Source organism: Motacilla alba, chromosome Z, assembly GCF_015832195.1.
Source record: "Motacilla alba alba isolate MOTALB_02 chromosome Z, Motacilla_alba_V1.0_pri, whole genome shotgun sequence".
NCBI classification, from domain to species: Eukaryota; Metazoa; Chordata; class Aves; order Passeriformes; family Motacillidae; genus Motacilla; species Motacilla alba.
This window is the reverse complement of record NC_052046.1, coordinates 16224353-16244766: the sequence shown is the minus strand read 5'-3', so window position 1 is coordinate 16244766 and position 20414 is coordinate 16224353. Positions and strand designations below refer to the sequence as shown.

The following is a 20414-nucleotide window of genomic DNA, read 5'->3' as shown; positions in this document are numbered from 1 at the left end:
AACAAGAAATAGAGGCTACATCAGCTACATCCTACATCAGCTCTTCCTCTGTTCTCTTCCACAAGGAATCTATCATCTTTACCGCTCTCCCTGTTTAAACTGGGTAACATCTGTGGGTACCATCCCAACTTAATGTTTGTGCAGTTTCATAGATGCGCTTCCTGATCAGTGGTGGTCCTCCATACTGCACTGTGGAACCTTTTTGAACCTCCATACTTTCTCCCATGGGCCCTTTCTTTGAAGGACTTGCTCACAAAGACTCCAAGGAAAACACACATGACATATTTTCTGCTTTCTTATTCCTGAAGAATCCAGTCCTTCCAAGATGTGGAGTATCAGCTTCCTTGTCCTTTCAAAAGTCTCTGGGACGACATAGTGCTACATCTTCTCCTAGAAACTCAGGAAATTATCCCTAGGAAGACTTCACTTCAGCAAAACAATACTCTTGTATTTTAAGGGATTACTTCTTGGATGCATTACCTGCCTCAGGAAAGAACTAATTCCAGGTAAATACTTCCTAAGCCAAGTTATGCCATGGCTTAATATGCATTTTATTTAATTCTTTTAAATTTATTATCTCCAAGAATAACTAACCATTTTCTGGCAGTAGGTGTGAATTTTCTAAGAAGCTAGCCCTCCACACAGATGCTCCTGCAGTCTCTGCTGCTGCTGGCAAGGTCTCATGAAACTTTCTCAAGGAGCTGAAAGAACTTGCACCACTGACTTAAATGCTTTTCAGCACTTAAATTTATCTCAGAAATTCTGCATGACTCCAGGACTGGTGCACCTATTCATGATGCAGGGCCTCAAATATTTTGAAACCGCTTCTGCAAAGAAGATTGTCACACTAATCTTCTGTACTGTGGTCCCTAGTTCACCTCATCCTACACAGCAGCCAACAGTTCTTGTAGCTATGGTGATCTCTGAATATTAATGTCCTGGACCCTGTGCATTTTGAAGCAGCTCCCTCTTTTTAAAGTTTCTGTTATTCTCTGAATATCTCCTGGATTTTTTATATCCATTTATATTTACTAATTTTTGAACACTTTGGGATGCAAAAGCATTTTTTCACCAAGAATTGGTGACCAAGTGCATGAAGTGTAATTACATGTTGATCCTAGAAATTCAGTATTTGGGGGAGATAATTAAATCTATTCTTTGATGAAAATTCAAATATCCTAACTTGATCTGAGAGTGATACTCATGTATTTTTGTTTCAGTTGCAATCTAAGTTAAACTGCAACTGAAATCATTCTTGTTTGGAACAGTAACAGACTAATTACTGTTTGAGTGCATCCCAAATCACCAAGTGTTTCCAGGGCTCAAGATAAGGACTTTTAAGAGCACTATATGAAGATAAAAGGTCTTAAAAGGCTTTTTGTTGGTCTCTCTCCCCCTGCCTGCCCAGCTGCCTCTCTTTACCTTCCCAGGGTAAAGGTCTCTCTTGCAACAGCCCTGACTTGCCTTCTACATGGAGAAGAAAGGGCTGGCACCAGGTAGGTTTGAGCCAGAATCTGGATGGGTGCATGGGAAAGCAAGGTGTCTGCTTCCAGTGCCAGTGCAGCTGCAGCAAGGTGTACCTCAGGTTTCAGTTCAAACCATTATCTCAAACTGCTAAAAATTTTATATTCTTGCTCCAGGTTCAGCAGATACGTCCATAATTTTTTTCTTTTTTTTCTTTCCCTCCTTTACTGGGGGGGGCATATTTTTCCTTTTGTTTAGTTTTGATCACTGTAACTCCAGATTTGATCCCATGTTATTACATCTGAGCCAAAAAGCCCAATGTAATTATTATACAGTATATACTATTTATGTTATCAAAACCACATACACTGTTTGGCCTTTATATCACTTCTGTTCACAGGAGCATCTGTAACAAGCGTTTGGAGGTAAACACGGGTCCACAATTTTTCTAGTTTTTTACATATAAGTTTGGTTGGAAGGATGGACAAATCTGCTACTAGTGATGAAGAGGGAATTTCTTATGACTTCCAAACCAAAAGCAAAGCTTCACTATATTTTAGTGGCCTTTCAAGACTGTTACTTCAAGTAGCTTGGCAAAATGACCATGTCTGTTTACATAAATCAGCATACCTTGTGAAGTGAATTTCTGCATCATATCGCAAAGGAATTGATAAGGTGACCTGGTTGTCCGAGTCTTGCTGTTCCTTACTTTCACTGTTCATCAAAACACATTTGAGTCAGGTGTAATAATATTGTTTTATACAAATAAACTTTTAATACCTAACTTGCTTTCATATCATTATGTACTTTACCTCCATGCATGAAAACTTAGAACTGCCACATTCTGAAGATTTTTAAGGTTAAAATCAAAGCTTATATCAAAGGATACCTATGGAAGAGACACGGAACACATAGTAAACAAGTTGGTACAACATCCCATAAGACATTATTCATGTGTGTAACAATCTAGAACTGCCCTCTGTATCTGAATTCTCTACAGATTTCTGTGTAATATTTCAGTAATTTCTTAATACTCAGAATTAATTTGTTCTTACATTCCCCTACAAGTTGGCATTCTTACATAAACATAAGTTATTTGCATTTTAAAATTGTGTACAGCTAGCTGTAAGCTGCAACAAAAGGTGCTCACAATTCCTTCATTTTAAACTCTAGCATTGACACAAGCTTTGTATTCACTCTTTTCTTCCATTTGTTCCAGCAGGTCCACTTTGAGCAATTTCATTAACATTCAGAACAAGTAAGCTTAACTTTCTATATATATTTTTTTTTATTATTCTACATGTCCCGCCACAGGACATCATGTTTCTGCTCTTTCAAGCAAGTTTCTTATTGCTCTAGCTGATTATGTTAGAGCTAGAACACTGTTTCTGCTCTGCTCTTGAGGAATAAGAGATTTCATGAAACTGGGGATATCCTGAGGTTTATGGTATATATGAAAAAAAAAGGTATACAATTAATCTTAGGGCTGCGTGGGCTTCCCATCTCCCATCTCCTCCCAAAACAATACTGCTTTCTTGGAGAGATGAGATTCACAGAGCAGGTGAGGGACTTACCCCAGGTTCATACTTCAGGAGGGATTTGATGGAAATTGTGCTCAGTTCTTAGGAGTCTGCACATGATGCTCTATGCTTCTCTGCCCCCAGCTTTCACTCTCCAAAAGTTACATAACTGCAGCAGCATTTGGAAGCTGTGGGTTATGACAAATGAGCTTTGAGAGCCCTTTGTCCTTTAATCTAACAGGAAGTCACATATTTTAAGCCCTAGTTTGCTTATTTTAATGCCTCTGTTGTAAAATCTAAGAAACCTTTATCAGCAATAAAAGCAGAGTTAGGAAAAAAACAACAGCAGAAAAGGTTTTGGGTATCATTCAAGGTTATTTAAGCATGCTAGCTGTACCTGTTGTCCTGTTCTGAAAACAGGATAGCTTATTTGGCAAATGACTGTACTTAGTGCTGTTCCTGTTTGACAGGAGACTTCAGTCCCATCACTCTGCAAAGAAAACAGACAGAAACACCAGGTTTTGATAAGGCAGAGAGGTGTGTACCTTCAACAGCATATGTATTATAATAAGGAGGAGTGAAAATAGGTGTTGTGGCAGTAAATCCTAGAGATGAAGCAGACAGGTGGGCATAGGCAGGGCCAGGAGGAAGTCACAAGGAAGGTGGGACAAGGACCATTCCCACTTGATTTCTTGTGGGCTGCAATGATCTTATAGAACTTTGTGCTCAGCTTGGAAGAAGGAATACAGGCCAGAGAGTAGAGGTCAGCTCTACCACTAACTTCTGTAAGTCCTTTTTTTACAGAATTTTTACAGAACTTTTGCAGACATATTTACACAGTCTTAGAGCTGGAAGAAATGAAGCTTTCTGTAGGAAAATCTGCCATACATAATAGTTTGTTTACTACTTTCCAGAATATTGGCTTGTCATCATCCTTGATTCAAAGACAAATTCACAGACCAGAGCCAGTTATCAACCCTTGGAGAATAATTTATTAAAAAGTACTGTCTTTTGTAAAAAACATTCCTACTAGACATTTACCATTCATGAATTGTGCTAAAAAAAAAAAAAAAAAAAAAAAAAACCAAAACAAAAAAAACCACAAACCAAACCTCAAAACAAGACCTCCAAAAAAGACCCATACATACTCAGTTTATGTTTTCCTTCCTGCCTTGAAGCAGGCACATTTTTGGTCCAAGCTTCACTTGCAGGCTGAAGTGCTTCTAAGCAAAAGGGCTTTTAAAGCAAAAGAAAATTCTAGCTCCAGTGTGGTCTTTTGGCAGGAGTGAAATGAACAATCTTGCAGCACAACAGGATGGGGAGGTAGAGGGGCACCCCCAGCGCTGTGTGCAGTACTTTTGCCAATTCATTGTTCAGAATAATGCTGCTGTTGGGCAGGAATGAATGCTATCCCTACTCTCACTTCAGTACAGGGATTGCTCTGGATTTCACCCCCAGGATTATCACGCACCTCTCCAGTAGGAGCCTGACAATATAAGCCAAGCACTGCAATCTGCATTTCATTCTTCGTGAATTGGGAGCAACAATTTGAATTATAGGTATACTGCATTCCCCAGAATAGTATGCATATTTCCTCTCTTTTGCTTTCTCTAAGATAAAATTTGTTGGAAGAAGAGCTTTTGGTATAGCCATCATGTCAATCTGATTAACTGTCTAGCAGGAACACATGGCCTTGGAAGTAACACCATTTCTAGATCCAAAGTCTGTGCTTTAAGGATTCATCATCAGTGCTGCATGTCTGATTTATCAAATACAAACTCCCTGTGGCACAGCAACTGCTTCAGGCATGCTGCTGGGAGTTAAGAAGATGTGGGTGCCAAGGCCTAAAGTGAGGAAAAGATATCTGAGGTGAGGTCAAACTCAAAAAGTTGCCAGCTTTTATGCTGAGTTGGAAATATCTCTCCTTGACCTAAATAAACTGATCTGCTAGGGGAATAATTCTGGTATCCAAGAAAACAAATTGTAGAGAGTTTTGTACACACATTCTTTTCTGGAATAGGCACTTCTAGAAAGGAAAAAAGAAAATTCCTCTGAGAACCTCAAAAATCAGGGGCAATAACAGAAACAGAGAAGTTGGGTATTACGCACCGGTAAAGAAGATGAAGCAAAAAACAAGTTGTCTGAAAATGTAGCCTGGATTCTGGTGTTATATGCATTTTCCTTTTTATTTCTCAATTTCACATTGAATGTTAGTCTTCTGTTTTTGCTGCTGACAATAAACTGTTGTTTGCTGTTGGAAAATAAAGTCCATTGTTGTAAATAGAGGTACTAGAACAGCTGTGGATCAGGAAAATGTGTTGCCTGAAGCCAACAACAAATAACAAGCACAGCGAGACATTTCCTACATTGTACACACTTAAACACTCTGCTTTCTAAACCCTTTGGCATAAGAAATTCTGTGATGGTGTTTCCTAAAACCAGATAGAATTATTGTATTCCAAAAGTGCAGGACTTTGATTATGTGTTGTCAGAATGACTGCTGAATTTTCAAGGGGTCTACCCTGGTGGGAAGATGGACAGAGTGGGCAGCACACATGGGCAGCCTTATCTCTGTGATGCATATATATGCATATACATCTGACATGGACTTAGAATACGTGCTGCCCAAATAGCTGACCACAGCTCCCCACTGGCACAGCTCCTGCAGAATCCTCGCTGTTCCCTGTAGGAGGGATGAAGACAGCTGCTGCAGCTGCTGCTGCTCTCCCATTGTGCTCCCCTTCCCAACAGCAGCCAGTCAGACACAATTTGTCCAAATACTCACTCACGATGTCCTCATCTCTAAGGTACCAAAACTTGGGTCGGTCTAAGCTGACAAGAGTCCTACTTCTGTGTTTATGTCCCTATCCTACCTCTTTTTCCTTGATTAAATTTAGATTAAAATGCCATTGCTTTTTTTATCCATGTTGTTTCTAAGTAGAGGTTGAACTGGAAAGACATTCTCCTCTAGAAATTAATCCAAAGCCCACAGACAAACCAACTGTTGAAAACATTAGGCCTTAACAGTTCCACTGATTCAGCTCTTACCCGTCTTCTGCCTTCTGCTGAACATTTAGAACAAGATCACAAATACAAAGTTCATCTTCACCACAGTCTTTAATAAAAGGAATCTAGGAAAAACAAAAACATTTCCTGAATGACAAGGCTCAACCTTTAACATGATCTGAAGACACTAGAGTACAAACACTTCAAGCTGAAGCACATTCTTGGTTTGCTGACAAGAAAATCCCTCTGAAGGACATTAAAAATCTTGACAAGTGAACGAGTGAACTGAATAATGTGTTGCTACATGTCAACTGATCCAAGAACAGTACAGCCAGGTTACTCTTCAATGACAACAAAGGTGATGTAGTCAAATTAGTTCCGTCTCTCTTCTGTGCACCTTTTTACTGTAGAATAAACTGAAAGAATTAATCTTTGCCATCAACTAAAAGTTCACATCAATGGTGACATGGCTGAACTAACATGGTTGTTATGTGCTACGGTGGCTGATGTGTGTGTGTGTGTGAGCAAGCTCACATAATACAGGCAGAGGTATGAAAGGAACCAGGGGACACCCCTCCATGTGACTTACATGGAGCACTAGTTTTCACTTGCATGTACCTCTTTGGTGTTTGTGGGGGCCATGAATTATGGTTGTGCATGTCCATGCATTTCTGAATAGTAAAGCTGCATACTTACGCTATAGGCCACAGATGCTGGAGAAGATATGTCCAGGACAGGGCTCGAGCCAGGATTTGCAAGGCCAATATCAATGCGCAAACTAAGGGAATTCACGGCATCTGAAGGCTCCTGTAAAACACATATGATTCAGATGATGGCTGCCAGCACAGAAAACAGAGTAAAACTGGTAATTTCTTTTGTGAATTGAGAATGTACAGTAAAATAATACTTGCTCTTAACAAGGAGAAGCAACAGTTCAAAGCTTCATTTCTTAAAGAAAATAATTTTGTGATATTGACTAGTGTGGGCTCCTCTAGATTAACAGATTTCAGTGCGATTTCCATGATAAAACTGATTTTCCTAGGATTCCTGGAGACTGTGCACATCACAGTAACTACCAGGGCTAAGGAACATGCAGATTGTCTGCAGCTGTAGGAGCTGGTCCTCAAAGCTATCACCAGGTAGCTTTCATTATCATCTAGCTGCAGAAGTCAAATTCCTATTCCACTCTGCCTTACCATCACAAAGATCATCTGAGTGACACTAAAACACAGTAATGCCATGTTTCCTCTTTTTTCAGTCCTGGAAGAATCACCTTCTTGCTCTGTAGCTCACTGCTCCACATGGCACTAAATGTGATCAGTAGGTCACTGCAAACCAGAGCAGGGACTGAAGTCCTCTACCTGACCTAGTATCATGCAACAGAGCTTAAGGCAAGTCTCAGGGTCTGTTCAGTCATTGGTTCTGGAGAAAAATGGAGACCTGCTTATTTTTATTTACTTCCTTGGTGTGTACCAGGGGTTAGGATGCATGCAAATTCTGCCTGAATGTTAGTTTGAAGAAAACATTTGCATGTATGTTTTAGTTCTTACAAAACAGTCTGCTCAGAGGGAAATTAAAATCTATTTAAACTATAGACCATGGGCTCCATATTACACCAAAGCTGAATAACACAATTAAGAACCCTCTTTCCTATCCTAAAAATCTGTACTGAATGTGACAGTTACTAGTTTCTATGAAATCATAATCTTACTAAGTATTTTTCAGCTGGGGGGATTTGGGAAGCATAAATAATTCAGTACACCATGTATAAAATTCACATTATGGACAAAAAATTAATCCATGCCTTCCTCTGATCTTTTGTTATGCAAGAGTACTTGCAATTGCACTTACTTGTACAATGAAGACATCATGAACACAATTCTCTTTATGATGCACCACAAGGTCCCTCTGCATGTATCTTTCATTATTTTCTTTGAAAAATCCTCTAGAAGTCACTCTGGAGGACTGGAGATCTGCATCCAGTGTTGCATTGTACTTTATAGCTACAAGAAGAATAACAGTACATTTTTTGACTGAGCATGGTTACCTGTGATCTCATTACTATGCTCAATATTATAGGGACCAGGCTTTCCAAACCACACTAAGTATTTAATGTTTTTCACAGCTAAACACAGAGCAGATTCAAAATGAAAATACTTTCTCTTGTGCTTTCCAAAGCAGTCAAACAGGTTTAGGTCCTGATCTGCAAGGGGCACATTAAATGGCAATCAATCCAGCCTCCACTGCAGATGTCTGAGCCTGCAGCTCAGGCAGGAAGCCAGTCAGCAGGGCCAGGGTTACTCTAGGTAAAGGGGCCTAACAACAATATCACTGAACTCAGAGGTGACTTTAAACAATCTGCATCTTCTCTTCAATCACATAATAATTTCTGCCACCTCCTATTTGTTTTATGACTATTCTATTGTGAAAGTTCATTGTTATTTTATAGCTTAAAATCATGAGCTCCTAAAGGCACTTTATGTAGCATTGAAGCAGTCCAACTGGTGTTGTCTGTGAGACTGAACTTAAAAACTTCATGGGAGCCCACTGCTGGTCACAGAAATATTCATTGTGCTCTGAAAAGAAGAGCTTCCTCCCACTAAAAACTGCTCTGACCCTCTGAAAACTATTTAATTTTCTTTTTCTGAAGAGGAAAAGTATGCAGTCTGCTGTTGAAAACAGAAGGTTGGATGAACCTAGCTCCTAATGAATTACCTTTTTGGGCATTATTGAACAACAAGGACACAGCTGCCCTCTATACTGTTAATTCCCCACTTTTCAAAGAGTATGGAGCCAGTGATGAAGTAGGTCTTAAAAACACTTTCTCAAGCACTTAAGTTTTACATTGATTTTGTGATTCTTGACATTCAATCTAATACATATTTAGACTTTCCATTACTCATTTAAATAGCGGACTTTTGCAGAAATTAATAGAAGACAAATCACTGAAATACTCTTACCCACTTGATTATTTTTCTTAGCAGGTCTAAATGAAGCCTGAAAACATATTTTGACAGTTATATCTGTGTTCTTGTTCAGCAGACTGATTTTCTCAGGTTTAAATGAAGCAGTTATGGACACATTTGCAATGCCTCTTGACCTGAAAAATATATTTTAAAAGTTACGTGGGGTTTTGAAGAACACTAGGTAACACAGAAGCTGTTGTATAATACATCTGTAAATGTTAGTATTGATTTGTTTTGGTTCCCAACGTAAACTTCATTTAATGGCATTGGTAAAATTATTTTTCCTTATACATCTATTTGTTGATATCATTGCTTACAGCAATAACAATATGTATTTTCATGTCAAATTAATGGCTGCTTGATGGCTTCATCCTATGATCTAATCAATCCCTCAAGGTATCAGAGAATGAAGCTCTTGGCCTATTTTCCAAATAAGTAAACTTCTACTCCTTTGGAGCTCTTCTGGGAAGGTGAGGATAGGTAATTCTTCATTTTATTTATTAATCTAATTTTTCTGAAAAACAACTGTGATGTAATTAATCAAAATTTTGAAGAAGACTTTCAAAGGAACCCTACATGTAAAAACAAACACTTCAATCAAAATAAAATGCATTAATCAGCCCAAATGTCAGAGTGAAAGAAGAATGAGTATCTTCATTAATCAAATCTAAATAAATGCTGGTACTTCAAGGAGCATAATTTTCTTTAATGAAATTCCCAGCAGCAGCAGCAGCAGTCAAAGGTCCAAACTGACCATTCATTTTTAATTATCTTGATATTTTTCTTACAATGCGAAGCCTCAGGCATGAAGACATGTGAAAGATAGGAAGGGAAACAGCATTTGAATTTAGATTCTCAAGCAAGGAGTGGAAATCACAGCCCACTTAGGCAGGCAGATTATTTGGGTTTTGTGAAACCTTTTTATATATGTTATGAAAGTACTCTGACTTCTGTGGCAAAGGCTGTGTGCCATTAAAAACATGTTTCTTGCCAGAACTAGCTGTCAACTCTCTGTTACTGCTCTCTGTCCTTACCCTGCAGGATAACACTGCTCCCATACCAGCCTATCAGCCAGTAAATGTCATGCAGGTTGAGTGAGACGTGGTTTCATCTGTCTCAGGCTCAGCTATCAAAATTATACTGTGGCTACTGAGGTACATAGCCTGCTGTTACAAACATCCTCCATCAAGCCCAATTCCCTGCTGCTGTCCCTTCCCTCCGGACCACGTGTCTGCACAGCAGTAGCAGGAAGATGTCTCCTGGCCCTCTCATTCCTCGTCAGGTCCCTCCCACGCAGGCTCTGCCACCTGGCTTCCTCCCACATGCCCTGGCTCTGCCCTGTGTACTGCCTTGGCTTTCTGTGGTTTAATGATAAATGGCTAAAAGAGATTTAGTCTAATGCTCTTTTTTTAGCTAGTTTTTATAGCAGTGATTAGGCAGTAAGTGTGCTAGCATTGAACACGTGGAACAAAAGAGCTTTTTAATTTGCTTATTTTTTTGTTTAATTAACTTCATGTTCAACTGCTGCATCTGAAGCACTAACTGCTTCCTTTCTGAGAAAGAGTATACTAACCATAGCACAGCCACATTTCCATCAGCACCAACTGATACGTCAGTAATGCCATCGTCATCTAAGTCTCTATGGCCATCTACTGATCTTCCAAAGAACTGGAGCTTTTTTCCAAAAGCAGAATCCGATCCTAAGATTTTCTGGGAAAGAGAGTTTGGTTACTGAGTTTGTCAAAGCATGCTTAAGTCTCTAGATAGTAGTCTGATTAATAGATTTTCACTGATACTCCCTGTATATGCAATGTATTGTTTAAACAAAATGCATTTGTGGGTGTTTTCTCAGATGCTTTTGAAGCACTTCTTTCTCCTCTATTGGAGCAGACAAAAGACTAGATTTTTTCTGTCTTGGGAGCAGATCAACTAACTGACTGCTGTATGCCAGATACAGCTGGAAACTTTTTCCATCTCACATTGAGCAACCCAAAGACTATGAAGCTTAATATGAGTTCTAACAAATACTTGCTGCAACCAGAAAATCTGCATAGAAAGTGACAATAAGATTACCATTATAGTATATATGAAGACCAGTGAAAGACTTCCCCTTTAATACTATGTATTTGTAATTTGCAGAGCTTGGATTTATCTAATCTTCATTGCTGTACATCAACACCAAAAACCTGAAAAAATTGGGTGCCAGTTTTAGAATAGTAGTTGACTTTACACTCAGGCATCAAAAATGGCTCAGAATGAGCATCCTGCACATCCTTTTCCCCTATATGGTTCATTTATAAGCACCACAACATCAGCGTGGATATGCTGACAGCTGAAAGGAGAGGCTCAAAATGTGAAATAAACCATGAGAATAACAGTAGTCCTTTAAGAGGTTGAAACAGTAGCCAATTAAAGCACAGAAAACCTTCTGTTTTCCTCTAGCAGATTTAAAGGCGCCAAGTACAGCATTACGCAACACAGTTATTTACCTGAGAATATTTGGTACGTATAGTCTTTTGAAATCCATTATAAATGTAAATTGCTCCTGAGTTTTGGTTTTCCAGTGGTGCACCTATCACAACATCATTAGAACCATCCAAATCAATGTCTGCAAGTGCTGCAATTGCTGATCCAAAGCGTGCATTTTCTGACCCCTGTGGACCTTCCAAGAGTTCTTGTTGATCCAAGATTCTCTTTAAAAATTGAAAAATAAGAAAAAGCAGAAACACAGCTATCATTGCACCAGATTAGACCTAGGAGCAGTATCTATGTGCATTGTTTTTTGTTTCTGTTTTCCAGTACATTCCCCTCAGATAGCTCAACACTGAATTCCTTCCCTATTGTATTGCCCATTCAGTTTGCATTATGTCTCAAAGTCTTGGCAAGAATTACACAGCAAAATCAAAGCATGCTATGCAAAGTACTAACAGCAAATATAACCATATGTACAAAGCTTAAATGCCCTCTCTGTCCTCATCTGACTGTTCTGAAGTTTCACAATACATTGAAAAATACAGTTTCCAGTTTTGGATTACTGGTTTTTATGCAGAGGGAATGGAAATTATGTAACTGGACATAATTCTTTGAAACAGAAATGGAATTTCCTTACTAAACTAATGCAAAAAACATGTGTCCAAATGGTAAACTCCTGACCTCTCCAATGCCAATGAAGAAAGGAAGACTAGAGACCTTCATAGTTAAATAATCCCATTTACACTAGATTAAATGCAACTCTAGCAAATAGCATTCTCACCTTTAACTTCAGTTACCATACTGTTCTTAAAATTTTAGAAATAACAGCCAAGTTATTTGTTAAAAATGACTAGAAAAGTATTACTTGCGCAACAGGGACAACTTGCACAAATCCAGATTATTTTAAAAAAATTAAAAGTACCTTTCATTATTCTTTCTTATTTAAAATTTAAACCCAACATTTGACAACAACTAAAAATTGTAACATAGTCATCCAATTTATTTGGTTTTCAAAAGCAAAAAAAAAAACCAAAAAAACCTTTCATATTTTTTTTTCTTTCATGTCTCATGTGTGATACCACGGGCAGAAAGACCAATGTCAGCTGCCAAGTTTCAGCTCCTCCATCTATGGTGAAATTGTTTTAGGGTAGTTTCTTGTTGCATCGGGATACTCTGACTGAGGTCCTGCTGAGGAGCATGGTCCTTCCTCTCTATTTATTTGGTTGCAATTTACCAAGTAAAGAGACCATTTTCTGTTTTCTCTGATGGACGTCAGATATTAATTTACTTTGCAGACATCCAGTGAATGAAAGACTGTTCAAAAATGCCAGAAGGGTCAGTATGGTTGATACATATATTCTGAAAACTCCTACTACGGGTCTGAATAAAAAGCAGTCAGTCAAGCATCAGACAAATAATGAAGCTTTACTGAACAGAGGGGACAACAAGAGTTATGGTAACCATCCAGTGTTAGAGTCTATGAAACAATGCAGAAAGCTGGTAGAAGAGCATTTCTTAGAACTGCTTTGGGAATGCTGTCAGGCATTGAATACATTCACCAAAAACAAATGGCAAATTACTTAGCAAAAGCCTTGAGCTAGGTTTTTCAGAGATACAGCCAGCCCATGCTATATTAGCATGAAGCACACTGCCTGGCAGCAGGACCAGGGAGACACTGAGAGCACCAGGCCCCTGACCACTAACAGCGCTTAGCTACTGCCTTGCTCATTGGCTCCATTTTGGTCTGTTCCAGCTGCCTAATTCCCAGATTACATGCACAGGCAGTTCTGGGGCAAGTTTGCAGCTGCTACTGAAAAGCAGAACATGTAAGGCAGCATTGGAAAGGCCTCCACACACAACCCTCTAACCAGGAAGGCACGGCACCCTTCATCCCCATCCTTATACCACATCCCACGGTAAGCATGCACTCTGTTTCTTGTTTAAAAAAAAAAAAAAGGCACTTGAAATATTTCTAATGCTTTGAAAAGATTCACTAAATAGTGACTTCAAGGATCTGGAGAGGCCAAAGGCCTTTTAGCATCCATGTGGCCAATCTGATTTGAAGGAAATTAGCCCTAAGTAATGCTGGCTTGAGCCATTTTTACCTTTGTGATGGAAAACATGTATACTCTCCCTTCTTCCTTCTTCAGGTCATTCATAAACATTGGTGCACCCACAAGCAGCACATCTGTCACAGAATCCCTGTCGACATCTACTGAACACACCACACTGCCAAAGTAGGAGCCAATCTGAAATCAGACGCAAATGGGTCAATGCTGTATATGATTTTTGTAAATCATGTTTTAGCACCTGATTCAGAAAACTTATATCCAGTAATATTCCAATGCTACTGAATGTTGATGAATTAAATTGCTCTGTAGCATGCTCCATTGTTGGAAGAATCATATCCTTACACATATTTCACTATTTCTGTCCCATAGTCGCTGCTATGGCTTTACCACTCAGCAATATAAATGCCAACAGAAAGTAAGATATAGGAGGTATATATTTTTTATCACTGGACATGAAACTACCCAGCCTCTGATCTACTCTCAGATTTGTCTTACAGGTGATACTAAAACCAGCTAAAACCAAATGGAGAAAAAGAGATTGAGCTTCCATATCTGTCTTCTGATGTCATCTACTTCATAACTACTCAGGCAGAGCAGCGTTTACTGTCTCCTGATTTGAATTGTTGACAGAAGGATACATTAGTTAGATTTGTATATTATCTTTTGACACTAATTGGATGACTTCCTAAAATACTGTTTAAGAGTAACAGCTAACCTCATTGAAATAGTCTAGTGGCAGAGAAAAGTTCAAGTGGATTCTAAATGCTTTGAGACAAAGAGGAATTTTCAAAACCAATTGCAATTTACTGCTGGGTCAATAAAAAAAAGATCCCTGAAAGTCTGTATTCATGACCAAAACATACTTGCCTGCTCGCCTCTCTGTGACTGCACAATTGCAACATTACCATCACTGTCAACATTATAAACCACCACTCTGCCAGTGTAGTTGGATCTTGGTGCGCCAGCAACAAAATAGACAGAGCTCACAGTTGAGAGAACAGCAACAGAATAGCCTGGGTATAGAAGTAAATATTTCACATATGTGAGAGACCTTTAATCACAACTTATCAGTTGGTTATCCATAAAGGCACAGAGGAGGAGTCAATCTGGTATGTTAATTGCACAGAGTGATGATTCCAGATGGGAAGTTATGCTGTCACATATGCATAAAATTTGCAATATTCTCCTAGAGAGAACAATGACACACAGATCAAGTTGAAGCAGGTTTACAGAACAACACAATAGCTTAGCCTATTCAGTAAAATGTAGACCACAAAAATGTGATGCTTGTGGAGGAAACAGGAAAAAAAAACAAAAACAAAACGTGCAAAGAGTATCCTTGGAAAGAAGAAATAAAGAGAAATATGAGATGAACGTTTGAACCAGTCTTCAGACTAGGGAGGAACACCTAGCTTCTGCAAAGTTTACAGTGCATTTTCCCACAGCTCACTAAACCACAGACCAGTGGTTTGTCTGAATAGAAGAGGCTACACTAACAGCTTGTCAGCTGAAGGGTTGATTGAACTTCTCTGAACATTTTATTCTCCATGACCATTATTCTAGCATTTATTTGCTTTCAGGAAATGTCATTTAATACCTGCAAAAATGTAAACATGCATTAGCAGTATAAATCTAGCATTAGTACATACTTTAGATTTCTGTGGTTTAGTTCCAGCAAATTTATTTTAAGCAAAGAAAACAAAGTCATCTTTTATAAAGTCTATAGCTAAACTCAATAAGAAAATGCCAGTGATGGGACAGAATACGTAGATCTTTAGCAAGCTGCAGAACAATATGAGGAGCACAGTCTAATAGGATTATGCCTTGATCTTTACATCACACCAGTCTAATTCAGATTTTTTGTTCAGATACAGAGTGAGAACAACTTTTGTGACTGGGGGTTCAATGAGCAACAAAATGAGATTTTATTTTGCAAGTTAAGTACACACGTTACTAATCAATACAGAATACAATAATTTGAAGTGAGTGGGTGGCGTGCAGAGGAAAGTTGCAGAACTATTGAGCAGCCTGTGATGTTCCAGCAGCTCTTTAACTTATGCTCTCCCAAGCTGGTGAGAAAGAGCTGGTATGGGGAGCTCCTACTGGAGGACAGAAAGTGGAAGGGAAAGAAAGGGACAGAAAAGGCAACAACATTAAAGTAAATACAATGAAAGTGCCTTGTAGAGAAAGGAAATTACCTGAGTTTTTAAAAATTATTAAGAAAATGAAGTAAGAGGAAGTCCGGAGAGGTCATACATGCAAAAGAGCTACTGCTCATTTGCTTGGGTTTAGATTTATTCATTTTGTTGGATCTAAGTAATGCTGAGCCGTAGGGGGAAAAAAAGAGTATGTTAGTTGCAAAGAGACCATATTTTTAAATACCTTTAAGAATGAGAAAGTCATGGATGCTTAATGTAGTAGCATTATTCAGGGATGAAACAGCAGAGCAGGCATGTTGAAGGTTTACAGAAGCAGTTCAATAAACTGAGAATACAGACTGGCTTTACTGGGTCACAAAAGCATGTCAAAAGTATATATGAAGTTTATAAGTAGACTCTCTATTAAGTGGTAGTAATATTCAAAATCTATGAACTGAACTGGAAAAGGCTAAGAAAACAGCAGGCACATATGAAACAATAGAAAGTCAACCAGCTTCTCATCCACATCGAACTGCGGAAGAACACTCAAATATTGGAACAGAAGCAACTTATAATGATCAGTATGATTCACTAAGCAGCCTTTTCAAATCCCATTATTTATTATGTCTTTGTGACTGCGCTGGTTTTGGCTGGAATACAGTTAATTTTCTTCACAGCAGCTGCTGTGGAGCTGTGATTTGGATTTATGCTGGAAACAGTGTTGATAACACAGGGATGTTTCAGATACTACTGAGCAGTGCTCACACAGTGTCAAGGCCTTTTCTGCTCCTCACTGCGTCCCACCAGCGAGGAGGCTGGGAGGGGTCACAGGGAGCTGGGAGGGGACACAGCCAGGGCAGCTGCCCAAGAATGACTACAGGGGTGTCCCATTCCATATGGTGGCATGCTCAGCAAATAAAGCTGCAGGAGGAAGGAGGAAGGAGGGGATGTTCAGAGTGATGGCATTTGTCTTCCCAAGTCAGAGTTGTGTGTGCTGGAGCTCTGCTGTCCTGGGGATGGCTGAACACACCTGTCTGCCCATGGAAAGTGGTGAATAAATCCTTTTATTTGCTTTGCTTGAATGACTGACTTCCACTTTTCTCTGTCTGTTTCTCAGCCCAAGAGTTCATTCACTTTGACCCTTCCGACTCTCCTGCGTTCTCACTCCCCTTCAGAGGACTGACTGAGTGGCTGCTTAGCTGCCAGCTGGGGTTAAACCACAGCAGTGACAAAGACTGACTTTTTTTCAGCTTACTACTTTGATATTACTAGAATTAAAAAAAAAAAAATCAGGTTTTTATTCAATGAACCATTGACTAGTAAAAAAAAATCTTTTTTGATCAAGAATTCTTTTCACATTCTCAAATAATTTCTTAACACAAATCTGGCTAGGGGAGAACTTTCCAACTTCTTTAATATCTTAATCAAGGTTTCATGCATTTCCAGATTTGTATTACAGCCCCTTACCTAGATATGAGCTATGATTTCTGTCCTGTAGAATCTTCTCAAACACATGGCTTGGAAAGGTGGTGGCTCTGTCTGATGACTCCTGAACTACTGTTCCGCTCCAGTCATAGGCCCCAACTGCACCCAGCAGCAGAACATCCTTTATAAAATAAAAGTCTACGTTTTAGAACTACCCGATTTAGGAAAACTGTGAACAAAGCTGAAGGTCCCATGCATAATTTCACATCACTGTGTTTAAGGCAGTGATGCAGACTAAAGCCTGCAGGCAGCTGACTGGAGCTGCTCATAGTTGCTCCTTAGGTGCAGGACTTTACTGCCCCATTAAAAGGGATTATCACCCTTCGACTGCAAGAGGACTGCTTTAGTTTCTGTGGCACTGCAACTCATGATAAAATGGGTTTATTTAAATACTTGCATAATTTCCTGTGTCTGTCCACGCTGGGGTTGGGCTTGCTAAGTCCATGCTTTTATGCACCCATGATCCTCAGAAGGCTGAGGATCACACAAATGCAGCTGTACAAAAAAGCTAAACCCTTTTCTCAACAACAAAAAGTGCCAATGACAGCACACAAAAGCTGATGTGAATAGATAGAGTTTAATTTTTTACGTAAGGAGGTGTTCTTGCAAGAAGAGTTAAAACTAAAATCCAAATTAGCATGGCTCATTATGCAGAATACTTCATACAGAAACACTTAATCCTATACTTGTACATAGAAAACAAATTTAGTTTAGTTTATTCAAGTTATTAAAATTCTTCACTAACCTGACATACTGTTACAGAAAACTGCAAAAAAATTGAACGTGCAATTTTCCTGAAAAAATGCCCATATGTTTCTCATTTTTTGCCATTTCTTAGCATTCACTGCTTCATAATTTAAAACTTCAATTTGTGCAAATACAAAGCACGTATAAAAACTTATTTCATTAATCATTAAGGGTTATGAGAAAGAAACAATCTTCTTGTATTTTCAGTTGAAAGCTGATTGAACCACATTTGGATTTTACAAGGACAACTTATTTGATAATCTTAAAATTTATTAGCACTAAAATGTATCTGATTTTTTGCTTTAATTTTTAAGTGAAATATGCTTTAAACAAATATAATTAATTTTATAATTTATAGAGAAATTATTTCCAGATTTGATTTATTTATATTTTGGTGGCTGCCTACCAGCTTTACAATGTAGCTAGTCACAAACAAGGAGGAAATAAGTTTTTCCTTCTAAGTGAAGTCAGAAATCACTGAAATCATTGTATTAACACATCTCAAAATCAGTACATGAAACAAACTATAATAAGATTATACTTATTTATATATATTCAAGTAAAAAATTAAAAGGATAATTTGATATTTTGCTTGTAAAAAGTTCTTAAAATTGGACATTGTGGTTTTATTTCTCTTTTCTTACACTCATGTGTACATATGTACACGTATTTGTACCATTAAATAATTAAACTCACATACCTTTTTTTGTGAGTAATATGCACTGAAGCCAACCTGTGACATTTCCATTTGGAAAGTATCACCTTGATCAGTACCTGGTAAAACAGATATGCATATATGGTTATCTCTACACAAAAACACACAAAAATCCAGTCTTGTTGCCTCTGAGTTTAGCTATACAGGGGCTGTGTATATCCACCAATTTGGCTAAAGCATTTACAAGCAATGGAAATCAGAGCTGGTAAACTGTAGAAAATTTGGAGGATTAAATGGCAAATTGATAAGATGGAGCCAAGAGTCATGCTTTAAGTCTTCCAAAAAAAGGGCAGAAGATGACGGTCAAGATGGTTTGAATCAGTTTGCACAGTCTTGCTATTGTGGCTGTTCTCTTTTTGTGTTTCCTAGGAAGCATTAATACCCTGAAACTAACAACTTTAATGACTGTATATTCATAAGTTCCAAACAGTATAGAAATTTTTATTTTTGTATAGGACTCCTAAAAACTGTTGTAATTGTCTTGAAAAATACTGTGAGATCCATTTCCTAAGCTAGATGGATAGGAATTCAGTGGGAGTGCTCAGTAAAAAGACCTATTCCCTTGCTTTGAGTAGCCGTATGGGCCTAGCAAAGAATAAATGAAGGTGAAAGAGAAGGAAAGATTTCTCCCTGAGCACAGGAAAGTGGCAGATATAAGCTTCTTAGGGAGTCGGGAGCAGGCTACACATCTCCAAGGCAAGGTCTGAATTTAACTTAAATTTAAAAGCTGGCTTTAGAGCCAGCCAAAGTATCTCTGTGCCATCTCTGCAACAACTTCCTCTGAGCAATACAAATGAGTATGGGTGGTGCTAGAGAGTGGGCCTGATAGACACCACACTGAAAATTGCATTTTCAGTTCTGTAATCAATAACCTAGTGTGTTCTGGTTTGCTTTGTTTGGGTTATGGGTTTGGTTTTTTGGTTGGGTTTTTTGTTTGTTTTGGGGTTTGTTTGGTTTTTTGTTTGTTTGTTTGTTTGGTTTTGGTTTTGTTTTTTTTTTAATTTAAAAATAGCTTACAATTCACACAGGTGAAGCTTACAAGCATAAGGGTACCTTTATTCTTCTGGTGGTGACAAATAGATTTAGTTGCATATGGAAAATCCCCCAAGCCTGAAGCCCATGACATGATAGACTTTTCCATTAGCTGGGGAATGTTTTCCCCAAAATGCATAAATTAACTTAAACCTCAGGCTAATTAGGGGTGGAGTAGCTGGGGGAACACCTGTGAAAACCAGAGTCCACCTGAGCAGGGAGGAGCAGGGAGAAGTGTGCAGCTCCAGCTACCCCTCATTTTTACAATACTGCACCAAACTGAAGCTAAATAAAATCCTAAGCTCATCAGCTGGGAGAATCTGACCTATTTTTTCAAAGGCATTGAGTATTTTACCTTCTATACTAAAAATGCGTTCTCCAAGTGTTCCTGCTTCTTCCAGCAGTGCAGCCTCAGACGACACATTGAAGAAATACTTCTCTGTGGGGTGACTAGCAATTCCCTTGATTTCTTTAATTAAGTTTTTAGTATCAAGTTCATGCCTTATTAAGTATCCCAAAACCTTATGTAAAGAAACAGACAAACAAACAGCAAATTAAGAAGAGAGAGAAATCATCATGCTACTTCATTTCTTCCTGTATTATTTTAGCAAATATTGTACATAGTTAAAAAAATTTTACTTTTGTTCATATTACTGAATTGCTTATTAGAGTTCATTCCTATGCAAGGAACCATTCATACAGGAAAAGCACATAAGGCCGAGCAAGGGGGAAAACCACTGAAGTTGATAAGGCAATTCTAGTCTTGCTTTTTCAGCCAGTGAAAAGGCCAGTATTTC

The 20414-nt window shown here is 38.5% G+C and overlaps 1 protein-coding gene across 3 annotated transcripts in view; it reads right to left on the bottom strand.

Annotated features, from left to right (window-relative positions):
- The window catches only part of ITGA2 (integrin subunit alpha 2), a 67936-nt gene that overhangs the window by 12349 nt on the left and 35173 nt on the right, over nt 1-20414 (bottom strand). For all 3 annotated transcript variants that reach the window (XM_038123794.1, XM_038123796.1, XM_038123795.1), the window contains 15 exons: nt 19973-20138; nt 18571-18644; nt 17106-17244; nt 14368-14513; nt 13534-13677; nt 11446-11649; nt 10530-10666; nt 8951-9090; nt 7842-7993; nt 6687-6797; nt 6033-6115; nt 5094-5235; nt 3382-3474; nt 2277-2353; nt 2095-2178 (listed from right to left, as the gene is read on the bottom strand). In XM_038123794.1, coding sequence (XP_037979722.1) covers nt 2095-2178; nt 2277-2353; nt 3382-3474; nt 5094-5235; nt 6033-6115; nt 6687-6797; nt 7842-7993; nt 8951-9090; nt 10530-10666; nt 11446-11649; nt 13534-13677; nt 14368-14513; nt 17106-17244; nt 18571-18644; nt 19973-20138 — 1892 coding nt within the window. The remainder of the gene's footprint in view (nt 1-2094; nt 2179-2276; nt 2354-3381; nt 3475-5093; nt 5236-6032; nt 6116-6686; nt 6798-7841; nt 7994-8950; nt 9091-10529; nt 10667-11445; nt 11650-13533; nt 13678-14367; nt 14514-17105; nt 17245-18570; nt 18645-19972; nt 20139-20414) is intronic.